The 21,554-nt window shown below is 44.4% G+C and overlaps 1 protein-coding gene across 12 annotated transcripts in view; it reads left to right on the forward strand.

The window, feature by feature from the left end:
• The window catches only part of CCDC13 (coiled-coil domain containing 13), a 31,871-nt gene extending 16,140 nt beyond the window's left edge, over nucleotides 1–15,731 (forward strand). For 8 of the 12 annotated variants that reach the window (XM_064703782.1, XM_064703778.1, XM_064703779.1 and 5 more), the window contains 9 exons: nucleotides 658–822; nucleotides 1,376–1,552; nucleotides 2,947–3,132; nucleotides 3,929–4,005; nucleotides 7,788–7,862; nucleotides 9,008–9,175; nucleotides 11,427–11,581; nucleotides 15,136–15,235; nucleotides 15,432–15,731. In XM_064703782.1, coding sequence (XP_064559852.1) covers nucleotides 658–822; nucleotides 1,376–1,552; nucleotides 2,947–3,132; nucleotides 3,929–4,005; nucleotides 7,788–7,862; nucleotides 9,008–9,175; nucleotides 11,427–11,581; nucleotides 15,136–15,235; nucleotides 15,432–15,513 — 1,185 coding nt within the window. In that variant the 3' untranslated portion in view covers nucleotides 15,514–15,731. The remainder of the gene's footprint in view (nucleotides 1–657; nucleotides 823–1,375; nucleotides 1,553–2,946; nucleotides 3,133–3,928; nucleotides 4,006–7,787; nucleotides 7,863–9,007; nucleotides 9,176–11,426; nucleotides 11,582–15,135; nucleotides 15,236–15,431) is intronic. The other 4 variants (XM_064703777.1, XM_064703788.1, XM_064703781.1 and 1 more) reach the window with 3 other exon arrangements.
• Nucleotides 15,732–21,554: the final 5,823 nt, after the last annotated feature.

A 21,554-nucleotide genomic window follows, 5' to 3' on the forward strand; every position in this document is an offset into this window, starting at 1 on the left:
AAATAATCTGAGCTGCCTTTGGCTGTGTCCTGAGTTGTCATTATTGTGCCATAGGTTCATGAGCTGGAGCACAAACTGAATTACCAGAAGTTCCCTTGGATTCACACAGCAGCAGTTCCAGTGCTCTGGAGTGCCTGTCTGGCCTCCAAATGTGGCTCCACAAACCTCCCATGTGTCCCAGATCTTCATCCTGCACTCATGCCCTAAAATCTTCATGTTTATTAGCAGCTAAATTTCAGTTTGAAAGACCAGACACTGCTAGACATGAAAATATCAAGAAATTATCTGAGCTGTCCTTGGCTGTGTCCTCTTTGTACCCCGGTAAAGCTCTGGCTGAGTTGTCATTATTGTGCCATAGGTTCACGAGCTGGAGCATAAACTGAATCACCAAAAGTTCCCTTGGATTCACACAGCAGCAGTTCCAGTGCTCTGGAGTGCCTGTCTGGCCTCCAAATGTGGCTCCACAGATCTCCCATGTGTCCCAGATCTCCATCCTGCACTCATGCCCTCAAATCTGCATGTTTATTAGCAGCTAAATTTCAGTATAAAAGACCAGACACTGCTAGACATGAAAATATCAAGAAATTATCTGAGCTGCCTTTGGCTGTGTCCTCTTTGCCCTGTGCCCCTGGCTGAGTTGTCATTATTGTGCCATAGGTTCACGAGCTGGAGCACAAACTGAATCAGCAGAAGATCAGAACTTCCCTGCTGGAAATGGATGAGGGGTTGCTGGTATTTCCTGATTCAAAGAAATTGTCAGTCCAAGAGAAGAACTTGCTGAAGATTCGCAGCTTGGAAAAAGAGAAGAAGGAATCTTTGGAGGTAGAATGCTGTGAGCTGACAGAGTTCTGTTTGGGTGTGGAGCAGTGTGTAAGGGCTTGTCCTGCCTTCAGGGTGTGTTACACCCTGCCTAAAACCATTTCATAAAATCATTGGTCTGCTGGAGGAAGCTCTGCCCCCCTTCACAGCCAAGCTGTGCTACAGCTGCACCCAAACTCCTCAGCAGCCCTGTCAGCCCTTGGCCAGGAGTGCATTCTTCATCCCAAACACATCCCCTCACACTCCTGGAGCTGTAGGGCTCTGGGCTGCTCCATTTGAGCAGAATGATGGAGAATCACAATCCAGAATAATGGAGAACCAGAATCCAAAATAATGAAGAACCTCCCCAGACCACCTAGATTCCTGAGCAGACCTTTTTGGATGCTGGCAAGCAGGCAGCCAGTAGCATTTATAATTTCTATTTCCTTAGGAATAATACAGCATTCCAGTGCCATTTTTTAGATTCTACCAGGTAATGTGTGATTGTTTTTGCTCACCACAGCACCTGGGGCTTGGTGATAAGTTATAACTTTCATTTCCTTTTACATCACTGCAGAAACTCTCTGAGCAACACAACACTCTCCAAAAAAACCATGAAGAACTGAAAAAAAAACTTGATGCCACAAGAGCCAGGAACCAAGTGCTGTGTGGAGAAGTGAAGATGCTGAAGGGGCAGATTGGAACCTTGCTGGAGAAAGGGAAACACGATGATGAGCTCATAGATGCCTTGCTGGTACAGTCTGTGTTGGTCCTATAGGTGATAAAACAGGATGTCCTTTGGTGGCACACTCAGCCTCAGGGTGCACAGGAGCCTGATGGATCCAAGTGTGACAGCCAGAGGTTTTGCTGTCAGCTGAAGCCCTCCTGCATTTTGGATGAGGTCCTGTAAGGGCTGTGAGACAGCACCAGGTGTGACAGTGACAGCCAAGTGGCCCTGAGCTGCAGGGACTGACTGGCAGAAACATTTTGCAGAAGGATTGAAGTAGGTAGAGGAAGGGCTTCAGTCCTGACCCAAGGCCTGTGTTCTTTATTCTGCTTTCAGCTCCACTGGTAGATTTTTTTTCCTTAGAATTCCTGCAGTCCTGCAGGATTTTTTTTTAATTTGTAACAAAACTTCCATTTATTTTGTTTTATTTTGTTACACAGCCCACAACACACAAACTGAGCCATGAGCACTAAACCATGTGCACACTCACATGCAGGAGCTGAGAGGATTTGGCCTCTTCTAAACCAAGAATTTTAACAAAGGCTCAAAGATGCTGAGAAATAAATAAATGGCTCCTGTCATGATCCTGCCATGGTTTTAAACAGCCTTCCTCAATTAAAATAGCAAATTTATTAGATATAAAAATAAATGTATACACCACCTCCTAGCAGGGTTAATTCTGTGTTTCCTGATCAACTCCTCACTGGTTTCAAACCACTCAGATTTCCCTGCTGCTCTGGGTAGGTTTTAGCTCAGCTGCCATTCACCCTTCTCCCACCAGGCCCTGTGGGTGCTGACCAGAAGATTAGGGGTGCCAAAGAACATTTGTCACTTTTTCTGAGTGTTCCCACTAAAATTAATACAGAAAGATGCAAGTTTATTAGGGAAGGGATGGGAAATCTCTTTTATCCCTTCTCTCACAAAAGCACTTTACTTGCAGGTTGTTGGCCTGGCAGAACAAACTGCCTGACAGGTATTAGATTTGTCAGTGTGGAAAAAAAAACCTCCAAAACTACTGGTGAAGCAGCCTGGCCTCATATCTGTCACCCCACAGTACCCTCAGCTTTTAATATCACTATCACAGGATCTGATCATCTTCTAACTCCACAAAAAGCACATTGAAATCTTGAGTTTCATTCAGTTTATGGAAAAAAAGTCACTTCTTTATCAAAGGCCAGCCTTTCTTGTTCTGTTTTCTGCTACACTGAGCAGCAGAGCTGGCAGCAAATTGAATCTGACCATTGCTCAGGTCAACATAACAAATCAAATTGCCAAAGTGGCACCAGTGTGATCCCACCAAGGAATGGGCTTGGCAGGGCAGGGGCTTGCCCTGCCATTCCTAAATGGATATTTGTCTTGGGGAAGTTTAAAATAATCATTTTGTACAAAATAAAGATCTCACCTGTTTCTATTTTTACCAGAGCCAGCAGAAGCAAATGCAGGAGATCTTAAAGGGCCTGAGCCAGAAGAAGGGTGAGAACAAGGAGATGATGGAGCCTGAGATTCAGAGACAAAGCACCCTGATAGATGAGCTCAGGCAGCTGGTGGCTGACAGAGAAGCAAAGGTTAAAACTCTGGAGGAGGAGATTGGGCAGCTCACACATCAGGTAGGCAAACAAATTAATTAGAGGAGCACACTTGGTAGTCAGATCTGCTCTTCCACTTCCTTGTCCCTTGTTATCTGAGATGGTTGCTGCCTCCAGACAGGGATCCCTGTCCTGCTGATGGAGTGATAAAGGAGGAATTCTCTTTTGTAACTCCTCAGTTCCTTTGTGCATAACTGGAGGCAGTTTCAGCAGCAGCAAACACAGAAATACCAATCACAGCCACACGTGGGCCATGTCAGGACTGTCACTGACTGACAGCAGGACTTGGGGCTGCACTGGGGACTCCTCAGTGCCCAGCACCCTTGGATGCTGGAAGCAGGAAGCAAACAAATGTGTCACACCAGCATCAGCAGCTGCTGCTGTCTCACAGGCAGGATTTGTGAACAATATTTAGGCATCCCATTCTCATTGATCCAAAACCCTCCTGGGGTTATGGTGATGTTGTGAATCTCCCAAATCAGGAATGGGAGCTGGAAAATTGAACCCAGGATGAAACCTGGGTTAGGGACACAGCCCACAGTGCAGCAGCATCACTGCCAGCACAGTTGGTTTATTAATGCACTCTGATTTCATATGAAACTGCCCTTTTTACTGACTTCTGCTTTGTTTTCATCCTGCAATGGATGGGAATTAAAGCAGAGCTTCTGAGGAGGCCCTGTAAATCAAAAGTTCTGGCTTGCTTGTAGCAATAATCAAAAGCTGCTGCTTTGGCATTGGTGCTGCTGTTTTCCTCTGAACTATGTAATTGCTTTTATAACTGCTCCACCATTAACAGAAGAATTCTGCCCATCCACAGGACAAGTCAGGAGCTGCTCATCCACCACACTCTGAGCACTCAGCATCACCTGAGGCTGCAAGGACAGAATCTGCCCGGTAAGAAGATCAGAAAGTCAATATTTCAAATTGTTTGAGTAATCCAGGAGCTTGGTTTTCCCAGGCAGTTTCATCAAACCACAAGTGCTTTGTGCCAACAGCCTGTTTGCAATATATGGGAATCTCTAATCACATTATCTCTTGGACTTTTGCTCTGGAACTGAGAAGGATGTGCAGACTTGCAGACATGACTAGATTTGGCATGGTGGTGGTGCAGCTATTTCTCCTCCTGCAGCTCAGCTAATGTTTATGTGGTCAGCTTAAGTGCCTGGGAATCTGTTCCCTTATGAGACACGAGGCTTCTAAGGAGCAGATTTCTGTGAGCAGGGTGGGCAGTGAAGGCAAAGTGCCATTTTAGGTAAGCACTAAATCACTGGTGCATTATTTAAATCAATAAATGCTCTTTGAGAAGGATTTACATGCAGAAATGTTGAAAACACACCACATCATTTGTTCTTACCAAACACCCTCTTTAAAGCCTCACTGAGGACTGTGTAAATTACACTAATCTTAGTGCAGCAATAAATCTGATTTGTGTTTACACTGATGTGACTCTGGGTCACTCTGGCTGTGTAAAGGGACCGTGGTACCACAGCAAGTTATATCCTTTCCTGTTAAATTGTTGCTAAAGAGTTCATGCTCTAATTGATAGTGAGGATTTGAGACTGGTCTGATGGGGATGAGGAAAATTTTTCATCAAGATAAAGTTACAACTGATCTCTTCTGTGTCATTTCCTACCTCATTACTTTAGACACCCAATTTGGCTGTAAAATCAGCTGAGTATCCCTAAGTAGTGCATTGCTATAAAATTTAAGAAGAAATCTGTAGTTTTGAGTTAGAGTTAAAACATCTTTAATTTGAAAGTCTCTGCACCCTTCTGGCTGTGTTAATTCTCCCCCTTCTAACTCTGCAGAAGTTGTTGTGCTCTCCTGGAGCAAATCTATATTTTATCCCCCTTTTTTTTTTTACCTCACATGTCTGCTGATGGTAAGCAGGAACCAAAGCTGGGTAATGGCTTTGTGGAAAGCACTAAGTGCAATGCATAAATTATTGCTTGTGTACAGGGCCAAGGAAAGAGCTGACATGTCAGGTGGGCAGTGAATGATCCTGAAAAACTCTGAGAGCTGTTAATAACTTGGTCAGCAAGGCTCCTTCCTTCCATTAACTTTAATATGCTGATCAACTCTCAATTCTGTTGGACTGTAGTGAATCATCTTTTCCTATCAGAAAAGGTGAAATGGAAAACACTATGAACAGATGCTAAACCTTTTGGAGATGGCAGAGTGAAAATCTGCATTTTTAGACTGAGCCAAGGCTGTCAGTATGAACCTTAACTTGATTTTAGGATTACCACTCCTAGCCCAGAAGGCACATCTGTCATTTCCACAATTCTGAGGCTTTATCCTCTTGTTAGCTACAGCTGAAGTAAGGAAACGTGGGGTAAGTCTGCAGGGACTTGGCTTTGGGCAGCTGAATTTGTGTTGAGGAAATGAACACACACTGAAATGTGGTGTCCCAGACAAAACCTCCTGAAATGGGGTGTCCCAAAAAAGCACACACTTAAATGGGATGTCCCAAAGAAACACACACTGAAATGGGATGTCCCAAACAAGCACACTCTGAAATGGGATGTCCCAAACAGACACACACCTAAATAAGATGTCCCAAAGAAATACACACCAAAATCTGGTGTCTCAAACACACACACCAAAATGGGATGTCCCAAACAATCACACACCTAAATGGGATGTGCCAAACACACACACACTGAAATTGGATGTGCCAAACAAACACATGCCTAAATGGGATGTCCTAAACAGACACACACTGAAATGGGATGTCCTAGGCAAGCACACATAAATGGGATGTCCCAAACAATCACACACCTAAATGGGATGTCCCAAACACACACACACTGAAATGGGATGTGCCAAACAAACACATGCCTAAATGGGGTGTCCCAAACAAATATACACCAAAATCTGGTGTCCCAAACACACACACATCTAAATGGGATGTCCCAAACAAACACACACTGAAATGGGGTGTCTCAAACACACATACACCTTGAAATTTGGTGTTCCAAACAGACACACACTGAAATGGGATGTCCCAGACAAACACACCTAAATAGACTGTCCCAAACAAACACCCACTGAAATGGGATGTCCTAAAGAAACCCACTGAAATGGGATGTCCCAAACACACATACACTAAAATGGGATGTCCCAAACAAACATATACCACAATTGGATGTCCCAGACAAAATCTGATGTCCCAAACACCCACACACCTAAATGGGATGTCCCAAACAAGCACCTAAATGGGATGTCCCAGAAAACAACCACTGAATTGGGATGTCCCAAACAAGCACCTAAATGGGATGTCCCAAACAGACACACACTGAAATGGGATGTCCTAAGCAAGCACACACCTAAATGGGATGTCCCAAACACACACACACTGAAATGGGATATCCCAAACATACACACATCTAAATGAGATGTCCCAAACAAACATATACCACAATTGGATGTCCCAAACAGACACACATCTAAATGGGATATCCCAAACAGACCCACACCTAAATAAGATGTCCCATAGAAATACACACCAAAATCTGGTGTCTCAAACACACACCAAAATGGGATGTCCCAAACACACACACACTGAAATGGGATGTGCCAAACAAACACATGCCTAAATGGGATGTCCCAAACAAATATACACCAAAATCTGGTGTCCCAAACACACACACATCTAAATGGGATGTCCCAAACAAGCACACACCTAAATGGGATGTCCCAAACACACATACACCTTGAAATTTGGTGTTCCAAACAGACACACACTGAAATGGGATGTCCCAGACAAACACACCTAAATAGACTGTCCCAAACAAGCACCCACTGAAATGGGATGTCCCAAACACACATACACTAAAATGGGATGTCCCAAACAAACATATACCACAATTGGATGTCCCAGACAAAATCTGATGTCCCAAACACCCACACACCTAAATGGGATGTCCCAGAAAACAACCACTGAATTGGGATGTCCCAAACAAGCACCTAAATGGGATGTCCCAAACACACACACACTGAAATGGGATGTCCTAAACAAGCACACATCCAAATGGGATGTCCCAAACACACACACACCTAAATGGGATGTCCTAAACAAGCACACACCTAAATGGGATGTCCCAAACAGACACACATCTAAATGAGATGTCCCAAACAAGCACCCACTGAAATGGGATGTCCCAAAACACACACATACACCTAAATGGGATGTCCCAAACAAGCACCCACTGAAATGGGATATCCCAAACACACTCACACACCTAAATGGGATGTCCCAAGCACACATCATTATGCACAAAACTCATCCAGGCTGGCAGTGATACTCCAGTGTTATCAGTTGGATCCTCTTCTTACAACAGTGAGCATGAGAGATCTTCCTGAGGGTTTTCACAAAGCAGGTTTCATCAAGCTGTGTGAAATACATAAAGCTGTGTGAAATATTTTATATATTTTAAAGGGCCTTGGGAAATCCAAGTTGTGCCCTGGATTTCAGAGCAGGGGTCGCTTTGTTAGGAGAATCTGTGGCATGCAAACCCCATCAAACTGCACAGAGCTGGGATTGCCTCTGCCAGTGCTGGGTGAAGGTGTGGGGTGAGGGAGCCCTTCCCCACAAAACCCAGGCATTGGGGAAGGGCTGGGATTCTGGGGACACTGCCCTGTGTGAAGCCCTAACCCAGCTTTCCTCCCCCCAGCACAGTGTCTGCAATGGGCCACGTGCTCGTGGAGTCAGCAGCCACAGAGCCTTTCTTCCTCATCCCACCTGCAAGGTGGGTATACAAACCTCATTAGCAGCAAGGAAAGTGCTCTGCCATCCTCTGCAAGCTGCTGGAAATCCTTGTCTTGCCTGCCTTGTTTCTGTAATGAAAGCTTCTTGCTCCATCCCTCCTGCCTGAAGCTGTCCCAGAGCTCTAACATCTGATTTCTCTCTTAATTCTATAATTGACTGCTTGTTTGACACCAATTTTTTTTCCATTTTTACTCCCAACCACCAAGATTTCTCCTGCCTTTTTTTTGTTCTAAAGAAGGTCTTCCTGAAAGCAGAGAGGTCAGAGAAGTAATGAACTACATAATAATGGGATGCATGGGAAAACTGCCCCTTCCTTTCAGCACATTTTGGCCACAAGAACTGCCATTGTGCAAGTGCTGCCTGAAGCCTTTCAGAGGGAGAAAATCAATAGCAGGGCATTTCATAGTTTAGTGTAGCACTTGGGAGATAGAATCTCCTTTTACTTTGGCAGTAGCAGTGGGAGGAGAGTCAGGGATAATGAATTGATCAGAGTTGGAAGTTTATTGAAGTTAGACGGGAGACGACCCACCTTGCGTTGGTCAGCATCGACTCCACTTTATTGATCAATCAGGCACCTTTTATAACAGTGTTAATTCACTTCATGCATATTGCAAAATCTGAGCTCACAATAGGTCAGAGATAACACACCAACTCCTCCTTATGTTTCCAATACCAAGATTTGGGTTCTCAAAATTATTCTTGCTTTCCCAAAACAGCCAAAGATAGAACATCCACTTGTTATGAGAAAGCTGCCTGAGAACTCTGATGTGCAAGGCTCTCAAGGCCTTCATGTTTGTCACTTTTACCTGTAATTAAAAATAACCTGAGAACCTCTGCTGTTTACAGAAGCAGGCTGTGAGAATCTGCTCCTCACAGCTGCCTTCTAGGCCATCCCTGAAAAAATCTCCAACAGAAGTTTGTTTTCAGGGGTCATGGGGAGGGGAAGCATCCTGGAAGCAGCTTTTTAATGACACTCCCTGTGACTTTATAGCCAAATATTTCTGTTCTGTTTATTGCAGTCTAGAGATGGGTGCTGGGGGGAGGTAGTGAGCTCTGCATTCTGCCTTCACCTTCAGACAAGTGTGTTGGAGACAGTGCTCAAATCCTGCCTTTGTTTCATTCCAGAGGTGGCAACCAGACTCTCTGTGCTTGTGCTTCCCTCAGGTCTGCTGGCACGGACAGCCTGAGCTGGGAAACGCTGCTGGGAGAGCTCCTGACACAGAGGCTTCTGTGCCAGCCTGCTGAAAAGGAGAGGGAAAAGCTCCTGGAGCTGCTGGCTGTGCTGCAGAGAAGGTAGAGCCTCATCCACCCTGCCAGCAGCATCCTCTGTGGGATCAGGGAGCACTGCAGAGTCTGGGACGTGCCCCACACAGCATCACACGCTGCCATCCTTGCCTGAAATAAGGGCTTTTCAGTTTTATTCTGCTCAATTTCCCTGCCTGGCTTGATGATTCATTCTTTTTATTATTCTTTTAGAACAAAGGGCAGAAAAAAATGGAGCCATCTTCCAGCTTGCTGCACCTAGATAAAAGCAGAATTGCTGTATTTATGTATGCATGGCTTTATTGAGGCAGCAATATTATTCATCAGTAGTAAATACTGCAATTATTGTTATAATATTCCCTTCCAAAGCTTTTCACATTCTTTTTAAGTTCCATTGTATCCTTTTCTAAATGAATTTATTCTGATTTAACAGAGGCATAGCAGTGATTTTTTTTTTAAATTTTATTTTCTATGATTCAATTCAATGTAAGATGATAAAAGCCAACCATGTTTTAGGAGAGAAGAGAAAGCAAAGTAATTTTTTTTTGACACCTTTCAGCTACATTTTTTTTTCCCCATTATTTATTATTTGATTCTTAAATCTGTATTCCAATATTGGAAGTATATTCCTGCCTGTGTGCTTGTCAATACAATAAGCACTGTTTGCTTACTTGCTTTCATTTACCACAGTTATCATTCTCACTTGTATCACTTTTATCCTGCATGATTAATCACAATCAATAAAAGAATAGATCTTTTTTTTCTTTTAGAACTGTGGAAAAGGTGCTTTTAAAGCTATATTCTGGAAATACATGCTGGGAAAAAAAATCTTTTTCATGTTTGTAAGCCCAGTGACTTTAACAGAGCTGTGCAGTCAGATGAGGATGGGGCTGTGAGTGGTAACTGAAGTGTGGCCACCACCAGTATGGAATAATGAAAAACAGAGTCAATGAAATGCACAGCTGCCTGTAAAATGTGCCATAAACTGATGATTCAGCAGCTCCACACTTATCACACATTTATCAAGCAGGTAACATAAATTTTGTGGGACTGTGTGCAATAACTCTTGGAAGACCTCAGGGTAATATAGCACCAGCCAGATTTCAATGTGAATATATTTTTAAAAGTCAGGTTTTCCTCCTCTTCACTGCTGGGGTGTAACAAAGTTCAGGTAACACAGATAATGCTTAAATCAAGAGAAGAGCCCTGGGAATTGTTACAAGTGGGATTTTTCTACAGCACTTTAATTTAAATTATTCCTGTTGGCAGATGATTCCATTAAAAAATCCCACAGATCTTGCCATTTTTCCTCCAGTTTTTGTGCAAAGTGGATGCCAGACTAACACCAGGGTCAAATGAAAATTTAGTGAATGCAGAACCACTGAGAGGAATAAAATGTCTCAGAGCACATCACCAGCCTGGGAATTCACTGCCACAGGAGGTCGAGTCTTGCCTGCAGCTACATTTTTAAACCAGTGATATAATTTTATTAGAGTTGTAATATTATTTTTAATTATACCAGCTAGGAGGGAAATAAACCAATCAAGTCTCTTGATTCAGAGTGTAACCAGCTTCCACCCATGGGGTCAGGAGGGAAATTCTCTTTTTCAGTCCAATCCAGTGAGTCAATTTGTGTTTCTTTTTGGCTTTAAACTCTTTGGAATCACTTGGTGTCAGTCACTGCCCCACTGGCAGCATCTGTGGGTGCACATCAGATTTTTGCAGTTAATTCTCTGAGATGTTACTCAGGATAGAGAGAGGAAATTTGCTTTTTTGTGATGCAACCACCAATTTCTTTTCCACCCTCTCCCATCCATGGTCATGTCTAATTGCCAAGTTTATTAAAAGCAGAAGTTTCTTTTCTTCCTCTCAGATAACTGACGCAAATGTTAGACTGTGTTTTTATAAACTATTTGCCTTCCAAGCTTTCCCAGAGTGGCTAAAAAATTCAGTTTATTATTCCTGTAATAAAAGATCTCTCCTCAGCAATCTGCAGTTTCCCTGCTCATCTGAAGGGTGAATTCACACAGGGAGCCAGAATTAAGGGATCTGAGCAAACAAACCCCTTGTTTCCAACTGTACTCATTAGCTAATTCTCTTTTGCATATTTAGAAGATGTCACCTGATACAATTTCAGGGGGATTTCTGCCTGTGGATGGATGGAAAGTTCTTTCCCTTCTGTTGGAAGAAGCAGGATTCAATACCAAGACAGATTTGACATAGACATGACACAAATGAGCTGAACTCTTTTTTTTTTTATCATTATTTTTTTGCCTATCAGGGTGGAGGAAAGCAGCAGCAAAGTCTTGGAAGCTGAGAAGAAGCTCCAGGAAGAGCAGTGGCAGAGTGACAGCCTGGAACAGCAGCTGGAAAAGCTGCAGGTGGATCCAGAGAGCAGCACAACTGCCCAGGAGCCTGCCCTGAGGAGCAGGAAAGGTAAAGGGGAGCCCTCAGCTATTTTATTTTCAGGGTGCCCCATGGCAGGGAGGAATGATGGATCTGATTCCATGTTCTCAGAAGGCTAATTTATTATTATATTATATTATATTATATTATATTATATTATATTATATTATATTATATTATATTATATTATATTATATTATATTATATTATATTATATTATATTATATTATATTATATTATATTATATGCTAATTTATTATTCCATTCCATTCCATTCCATTCTAGAATGCTATACTAAACTGTACTAAAGAATACAGAAAGGATACTTCCAGAATGCTAAAAAGATAATAATGAAAACTTACAGAGCCCAAACACAGCTTTCAATGAGTGAAAACAATTCACATGAAACAATCTCCAAACACATTCCAAAGCAGCAAAACACAGGAGAAGCAAATTAGATAATTATTGTTTTCATTTTTCTCTGAGGCTTCTCAGCTTCTCAGGAGAAGAATCCTGGGCAAAGGGATTTTTCCAGGAAAGAAAATCCCTTTCCACACTCAACCACAGCCACGTCCCCTGTTTCACCTCTGGCCTTTACAGGCAGTGACAACATTTGGGCTCCACCTGCCAAACCCAGCCCAGTGCTTGACCTTGCACGTGGTGATGGGACCTGCTCAGAGCCAGCAGCAAGGCAGGAGGCAAAATCCTGGCCCTTCTCCACGGGAGAGGCTTTTCCCTCAGCTCTGAGGGGGACCAGGATTTTTGCAGTGTGTTTCCATGGGATAATTCCAGGAAAAAAAAGCTTTTCCCTGCTCTGTGCTGCCCCCAGAGCTCTTTGCACTCGTGCCTGAGGGATTCAGCTGAAGGTTAAGAGCAGAATTAAAGGACATATCCCAATTTAAGGCCTGTCAGTGCCTATGAAAAACTATTGCTGGTGATGAAGTAATTAGATCTGGTGTAATTTATTATCCCATGAACGTGATAATCTCCTGCTATAAATATGAAAGCCTCCCTGGCGTAGTTAAAGAAGAAGAATTCATGGTGGATGTTAAATTTTTATTTCCCTGATCAGATCCTTTTATTGCTTAAGGACTCTGATTCTGTAAAGTGTCTAAACCAATAAAATGGCACATATTCTTAAGGAAAATTTTCCAGTGGTTTCCCTTTTTATGTGTATTTTCCTAAAGTAAAAAGACTTCAAATGCCAGAAGATGAACAGCAGGGAGGGGAATTTCAATTTGGCAAATGTTGGGGTGGTGTCAGGCTGAGTTAGGGTGACCACAGGGCTCATCAGAAACCTTGGATGAGCCCTTCAGAGGAACCTTTATACTGAATATGTGCTTCAGACCTGCTTCTCTCTGTAAAAGATGGATTTGTTCCTTGCTGTGTCCTGGGAAGGGGCTCCAGCCCACTCTGACTCATTCTCATGTGGTTTTTTATCAGCACTGATTCTCAGAGTTGTCTCACCTGTATTAGCTGAGAGCAGAAAAATTTCGATCCCAGAAGTGTGGGAGCATTTTGGTGCTGTTTTGTACAGAATTTAACTGAGTTTCTGAGTGCTCAGACTTTTACACAACCTGGTGAAGTGTTGATGTGTTCTGTTATCAAATCTTCTTTTTGAGAGACAAACTCTCCAACTCCTGGGGCTTTTTGGTCAAGTTTTGTTGTGCTGTAGTAAAGTTTTAGTAACTCCCCTTTGCTGGCTGGCATTTCATAGCCAGAGGAGGAAGCTGTTTTCACCAGTGACAGATCCCTTCTCACTAAATATTTAGTTCATTAATCTCCTCTGCTTAAGGACTAAAAGCAAAAGTAGAAAAGGATTGGCAGGAAGGCTAATAAGGAGAAATCCTCTCTAAATCCATGAGATGAGTAGGTAACAATCTATTTCACTCTCCTGCTTTGATGAGAGCTTTGTGATGTGCCAAAATTGGAGTTTGTACAAGAACCAAGTCTGTAGTACACCTCTTCAGCAGAACATGGAGGTTATCTCAATGCTTTCATGCCAGTGGTTGAGGAAATAAGAAAAAATGAAAAGCTTGAATACAAAATAGAGACTAGAGAACCTGCTAATTAACATAATATTTTCCTTTCTTTCTGAAAGTACAAAATTGTAGAGAGCTGATCTAATTGCTAGTCTAATGTTTCTGGTCCCTTCAATTCAAGGGAAGTAGATAATGATGCTGAGGAGCTGCAAACAACCCAGTTGTGTTTTTAAATCATTCAGGCTTTTCATTTTCTGTGCCTTTTTTCCTGTTTTATCCAAATTCCAAATTATCAAAGAATAATCCCAGAGGAGGCATAGGTAACAGCAGGTTTTCCTCAGCCCTGTAAAGCACAGCCTCAAGATCAAAAGCATTTTTTAGCTGTACAATGCAGCCTTTTCTTCTCATTTGTTTTTGTCAGAGTTCAGTGCTCTCCAACCAGGTTCTTTCAGATAATTCCACACAAGGAGGATTTGGTGTTTTAATACCAAATTTGAAGATATTTGATATTATGAGGGAAATGAATTGGGCAGAGGGATACAGAAATGTGCCAACACGACAACACAAGCACAAACCAGCAATTGCAGTGTTCAGTAGGAACAGAGCAAAATTCCAGCCTGGCTGTTCCCTGTCCTGGTGCTGGATTCCCACTTAGGACTGCAGCCAGCTCCAGCCTGTTGTTCTCTTCATTTAGCTGCTTTCTTGATTTTTATAATTTATTTGGGGCTGATCCACACAAATCCTTCCCTCATATTACCTGGCTCCAGGTAGGTAGTGCTGGCTATTCAATATTTTAGAGAAAGCCATTTATTTACATTTACTAAAATGATTCAGCTTTCTGTCCAGAGCAGAGATGACCCTGCAGTCCCTCAGGGCTGGGATGAGTTCAGCATCTCTGCAATAGCTCTGCTCCCTTCCTGCTCTCCTTTCTGAGCTCCCTGAGCACTTCTCTGCTCCTCCTTCCACTGCAGCCATTCACTGCTCACAGCTTTTGCTTCTCCACTCCCAGCTATAAATTTGAATTATATGTTCTCTGTCACCCTGAAAAAATTTTATGAATTATTTTGGGATGACCAGAGCTGCATGTTTTGGGCAGACCTTTATTTAAGAAAGCATTCCTGAGTGAGAACCTTGGTTTGAAGTACATTTAACCTACATTTTGTTTATGCTGAGGATCAAAGTGCTTTACAAAAGTTGTTTCAATGGGTGCCACGCGCAAACTTTGTCCCAGACATTCAGGAAGCAACAAGCTGTCATAATCTGAAACACAATTACAAGATTAACATCAAATTAACCCTTTTCAGGTGTTTGTAACCTCTTGTTCTTCATTGTTTTCCTCCCTACATATGTAGGCACATATTTAGCCCTGAAATGTAAATTCATCATGTTTTCATTTTACTGGAAGGAAATTAAAATAATTTTGTCATATATTTATGATATGTTAAGGGTATAACCTAGAATTTAGGAGATTAAATATTTGTTTAAGTGATTTAAGTACCTTATTTGAGAGAATAAATTCAGTGGTTTTTGCCACTGACTCAGCATGGTGCCAAAACTGATTTGCTGTTTCACTAAAACTCCATTCTGTGATTGAATCTGCAGGCCAGGCCAGCCTCCCCTTGCATGTGAGTGACAGAGAGGAGCTCTCTGCAGCCCTGTCTGAGCTGCCCCTGGAGTCTCAGCTGGAGGAGCTGAGCAGGAGGTGTGTTATGTTCTCCCTTCCTCCCTGCTGGGATTGCTCTGTTCTCCCTCAGGGAGAGGAGGAGCGAGGGCTCACTTTGCTCTTTCTCAGGACTCTGGGTTTCAGTGTTTTGTCCCCACAACACAGGTGACTGTTCTCAGTTTGCTTTGAAGCTCCCCAGCTCACAGAGAGGTTTTTTCCTTTTGTTTTCTTGCAGGCTTGGCTTCCAGCTGGATGAGAACAAAAGTCTGAAGGCAGCTCTGAAGGAGACTGTGGCAGCCAAAGGGGAGGATTTTTAACTGCATCAAGCCACAATGGAGAAAGTGAGGGATGGGTTTGCAGGGGCTGTTCAGCCCCACACACCAAAGAGTTAATCCAGATATTGCCAGACCTTTGTGCTGCAGAGCAGGGACAGAGCCCAGGCACCAGTGTCATTTTGCAGCCTCAGATCGTGTCACTTCTTCAGCATTTGCAGGAGAGGATGAGAAGCAGAGATGAAATACAAAAAGTGAAGGTTTTATGTGTCAGCACTTTCTGTCTCTGAGGCTTGGCAAGCAGGGTGGTGGGTGTAGTTTGGGAAGCTGCAATTCTGCAGGGGGATTTGGGACAAAACCTTCCAGGTTCCAGCACAGTGTTCCCTGGCAGGGCTTGATATTCAATCTGCTGCTGCCTTTATCAGCTCAGGAAGGAATTTGCTGTACAAAAGTTAGGCCAGCCCCCTTCCTTAGAACAAAACAAGCTCTGTTTTTATCCCACACTGCTACCTGCCTGTCTCAGGCTTTCTGTAGCACTCCAGTGCCCAGGCACAGGATTAGCCTGGCCTGGGACTATCTGCAAATCAGCTCTGGGTGGGCTCCTCTCATCATCCCAACCTCTCTCTTTGCTTGAACATGCAGCAGTTTTCTGAGTTTCCACTGAAAAGCTGTGCAGATTACCCCTGCAATGAGTCAACCTACCTTAAATTCAGCTCATTCCATAAAAAACTTGCCATCCAGGTTATGAATTCCCTATTTCTGGGTCTCTGCATTCATCCATCAGGCAGATCTTGTTCTCCCTGGGAAGAAATGTTATAAAATGCACTCAGGTCCTCACTGCAGCAGTGCTGGGACTTTTGGAGCTGCTGCAAACCCTGGCAGCCCTGTCCTTCTCTGCTGCAGCACAGTGAGGACACAGAGTGCAAGCTAATCAGGCATTGCCATGCAGCCTGCCAGTGCAGAGCAGCCTTGGGGATTCCAGGCAAATGGAGAGCCAGGCATGTTTGTACAGTGCTGCTTTGTTTCTCACTTGAAAGTCTTGAAAGCTTTTCTTTTTTTTCTCCTTTGCTTTGTCAGCCTCTTTTTATGAGCCTGAAGTTTGTCAGGCTTTAACCCCAGGCAGCACCACCATGAATTTGCATTTCAGGGCTAAATACACCAGTGCAAAGTGGATTTTTGGGTTTCATCCTGACTCCCCTGTGCAGAGTGGAAAAAAGCAGAGCAGGAGTCACTCCAGATGTGTTGTTCCTGTCTTTTTTTCCTGTTTAGGTTCAGAAATATCTCTCTTCAAGAAATGTTTCTTTTCAAACAGTTTTAGGAGTCCCTGATGGAGGAAGTCAGGGAGCTGGGGATAAACTCAGCAACTCAGCACCTGGAAGTTAGCAGGGAATTAACCCTCCCTGTGCTCATGGGGCTGCTGCACTGCCCTGGAGCTCAGCCCAGCTCTCTCACAACAAGCAGGACCATCCATTGTGATATTTTTCCTGCCAGTATCATCAGAGGAAAAAGCATCTTGCAACCCTCAATCATCTCTGGACAACTTGAGGAATAAATCCTGGCTTGAGAGGAGCCACAGCTTTGGTTTCAGCTCCATGCTGATGCTCTGTGGAGGGGAGGAATCCTCTGGTGGGGATTTTAAGGAGCTGCAGGAGGGAGCAAATACCTTGGAAAAGCTGCCTGAGCAGGAGCAGGGCTGTGGGAGCTGTGCTGCTAAATTCAGGCTGGAACTTGGGGCTGCAGGTTCTGATTTCACTTACACAGGAGTGTGAATCAATAATTATTTCCCAGGAGCAGAGCAGAGGCATCTGCTGCCCTTCCTTGTGCCCTGGCCCAGGGAAGCTGTGAAGATCAAACCTCTCTCCAGGAAAAGGGCTTGGAGTCAGCCCCTGAAGCACAGGGAGGAAACTGGGATCTCACAGAACACACATGGACATTTTCTCCTTTTTTCTGCACCACCAAATGCTTACCAAAGAAAGAACCCAACCACTATAAAGCAGTTTATTTAGGCAGCCTGTACCTGCGAGCAGCTGCTGCTCATGGAAATGGGCAATCTGGCTCCTGTCACAGTGGGGAGTGCACAACGTCCAGGGCTTCTCAGGATTTTGAAATGCACTTCCCCAGAGTGACCTGGCTTGAATTCTCCCCGTGCTGCCTCTTGCTGGTTCCCAGTTTTCAAAGGATGAGACCAATTTTATGCACCCCAGCCCATCACTCAGAGAACAAAACCAATGACAATATTGTTCTCTCTGCCTGAAAAATCCCCACACTGGAGATCCTCAGCCCCAGGATCTCTCCAGCACACAATTCTTTCAGGGATACAGCTGATATGGAATCACCACAACTCTCTGCTTCCCTTGGAACTTTCAGTGTTTTGTTGGTTTGTTTTTTTTTTTTCCTCATGGATAACCCACCAGCCTGTTAAAATCCTGTGTTTCAGTTCTAATTGGAATTTCTCTGGCTCCAATTTGCAGCCAGCCATCGTTTTGCCTCTCTGGCTCTTGCTGGTTCCCAGTTTTCAAGAAATGAGACCAATTTTCTTGCAGCATTTTGCTAAATATAAGAAGCCCTGGCAGACCTTGGGAGCAGTAGCCCCTGCCCATGACACAGAGAACAAAACCAATGACAATATTGTTCTCTCTGCCTGAAAAATCCCCACACTGGAGATCCTCAGCCCCAGGATCTCTCCAGCACACAATTCTTTCAGGGATACAGCTGATATGAAAATCACCACAAGCCCCTGCTTCCCTCAGAACTTTCAGTGTTTTATTTTTCCCTCATGGATAAACACCAGCCTGTTAAAATCCTGTATTTCAGTTCAAATTTGAATTTCTCTGGCTCCAGTTTGCAGCCAGCCATCGTTTTGCCTGTCTCAGATAAAAGCACTGTGAGTCCCCAGCATTTCCTCACTGGGACAACCTCATCCAGTGAGAAGTCGTGTCCCAGGCAGCTTTTTGATAAGCTCTGAGTTTTTTCAGCCTCTCCCTGCAGCTGATGGTGGTGACAGGCTAGAGGTGACATCTCTGGCACAGGCTGGTGGGTACAGTTAAAGTTAATTTTACTGCCAGTATTTAGTTATGGGCACTCCTTGTTAGGACTTGGACAGTTCTTAACTCCAAATGTGAGTTCTCCAAACTCTTGGAAAACCAAAATTTATCTCCTGCCCTGGAGCTGGGCAGAGCTCCTCCATGGAGCAGCCATCAAGTGCTGATGGATGGATCCCATTTCAAAGTACAGCTGAGCTGCTGGCAATAAATGATCTTTGATGAATTGTCCTCCTTTCCTTTGGGCCTCTTGCCAGCAGTTTACCTGCAAAGAGCTTTCCAAAGTGGCTGTAACATTAATTGAGTGGCATTAGGGTGGTTAAACATAGTATTGACACAGGAGAGCTCTCCCTGCCCTGAGATCTGCTTGGACAAGGGGCACAGGATCAGCTGAGGGGTCAAAGCCCATCCCATGGGAACTCAAAGCTGTGGATTGGGGCTCTGGGTGGCTCCTGCCCTCCCAAAGCAGGACAGGGATGGCAGGAGGAGATGGATTTCAGTTTTGATGTGGGAGAAATGGGGAAGAAGCTGGTGGGACAAGGGAATTGGTTTGGAAACTGCTTTGCTGACCGCCCCAAGCAGCCCCAGCCATCAGCTGCCACTGCCCTGCAAGGCACAGTGCAGGACAAAAGGGAAGAGGTTCAGCTTTAAATGGAAAAACACTCTGGCAGAGCCCCTGTGCTCTAAATTAAGCACGACAGAGCCAAGAAGGGTGTTGGGTTTCTCATTCCTCCCTTCATCCTCTCCCCTCCAGCTCCTGAGCTGGCTGCTCCCATGGGACAGGCTGGCCTCGCTCACAAATGCCACCCAAATCCCTGGCATCTCCTCTTACAGCTCCCAAACCATCCCAGGAGGGATCCTGGGCTCACAGCAGATCCTGGGTCAGGGAGAAGAGGGAGCTGGGGGTGCAGCAAGGAGCAGAGGGGTCATTCCAGCCTGTCCCTGGCCTAACTGGGGCAATTCTGGGGAATGGGAGGGGACTGGGAGGGGAGGAGCTGGAGAAAGGGAGGTTGGACATGATCTCGGTGAGGGGAGGTGGTGGGAGCCTCCTTCAGAGCCTTCATGGGGTGGCTGAAAATTTGGGAGCTTGGATGGGGTCAGTGGGTGTCATGGGGGATGGACAGAGCCATTGTGGGGTGCTGAGAGGGGTCCTGGAGGTGGGGATGGATGGATGGATGGATGGATGGATGGATGGATGGATGGATTATGGATGGATGGATGGATGGATGGATGGATGGATGAGGGATGGATGGATGGATGGATGGATGGATGGATGGATGGATGGATGGATGGATGGATGGATGGATGGATGGATGGATGATGGATGGATGGATGGATGGATGGATTATGGATGGATGGATGGATGGATGGATGGATGGATGGATGGATGGATGGATGGATGGATGGATGTCACGTCCCTCTCTCCTGAGCCATCCTGGTGGGATTGGCATGTTCCCAGTGATGTCTGCATGAGGAACCCAATGGGACAGCCTCAGGCAGTGAAAATAATCCATGTGAGAACAGGAGAGGAACTCTGGACAAGGACAGGGAATGTAGGAAAAGGGGGAATGGCTTTGAACTGACAGAAGGGAGTAGGTTTAGAATGGATATTGGGAAAAAATTCCTGGCTGTGAGAGTGGTGGGCCCTGGCACAGGTGCCCAGAGCAGCTGTGGCTGCCCCTGGATCCCTGGCAGTGCCCAAGGCCAGGCTGGACAGGGCTGGGAGCACCCTGGGATGGTGGGAGGTGTCCCTGCCATGGCAGGGGATGGCATTAGAGGAACTTTATTGTCCTTGCCAACACAAACCATTCTAGGATTCTGTAATTAAAACCTTCCCTGCTTCCCATTCAAATTTCTGCTCCAGCAGCCAGGGACTTTGTGTGGTGTCCCCACTAATGTCCCCACTTTGTCCCAAGCCGCCCTGAGATAGAGCCAAGCCCTTTTCCTGGAACCCCACCACCTTTCTCAGGCCCTACAGAAGGGTCTGGCCTCAAATCCTGTGCCTCAACTTCCAGCAAGCCCCCAAATATTTGAAAAAATATCACTTGAACCAGCTCAAAGCCATAAACACTGGGGCCATAAAACACAGAAATGTCCCCAGTGCTGAGGAAGACGCCCTGGTCACATTAAAATAAATCTTATTATAGTATGAATCACGAACAAGGGGGGTTTAAATTTTAAAATATCTATAAATTAAAGCTAAATTATTTTTATCACGACAGCTCCCAGAGCCTCATGAAAAAACCACTGCTTGGCCCTTCACCAGGGTTGCACTTTGAATTCAGCAGGATTATAGATTTCTCAGGATTGAAAAAAATAATAAAAAATAATATAATAAATAATAAAAATAATAAAGAAGGTGAAAATCTACCATCTGCCTGAAACTCTCTAAATGATGCCGGTGCCCAAGAGGAGCAGCACCATGGGGCTGTGACAAAAAAAAAAGGAAAAAGAAAAACACAAAAATAGAAGAAAAATAATAGGAAAAATAATAAATTTGAGGGCTGCCTTTGCTTCCTGCATGGATTGGGATGGGGAGTGGGTTTGGGAGCCAGGGGGGTGACATTGATCTGCTTTTCCTCGTGTCCTCCCTCATGTCCCCAACACCACACCAACCCCATGTCCATCTGTGTCCAGATTTCTTTTCCCTCCTTGCTGGCCACAAACCCCTGCCTGCCACAGGCACCGGGAGATGGAGGAATTGTGAGGAATTGTGAGGAATTGTGTCCCGTGTTATCTGCAGCGATCTCTTAATTAGCCAGGCAATTACTGCGAGGTCTGGGAGCCCCCGGGCAGGGATGGAGCTGCAGCAGCAGGATCAGGGCTGGGCCATCCAAGGGCCAATATTATAATATGTATTTATAATAATCTGCATCCAGATTGTTATAAATACATATTATAATATTGGCCTTTCACAAATATTAAAATGGATGCTATATGTGTAATATTAAAGTAACTTTGTTATAAAAATATAGGTTTTATTTCTGTTAGACATAGCAGTGAAATAACTGATAGAAATATATTTGTGTTAAAATTCCTGCTTGG

This window comes from Zonotrichia leucophrys, chromosome 2, assembly GCF_028769735.1.
Source record: "Zonotrichia leucophrys gambelii isolate GWCS_2022_RI chromosome 2, RI_Zleu_2.0, whole genome shotgun sequence".
NCBI lineage: Eukaryota > Metazoa > Chordata > Aves > Passeriformes > Passerellidae > Zonotrichia > Zonotrichia leucophrys.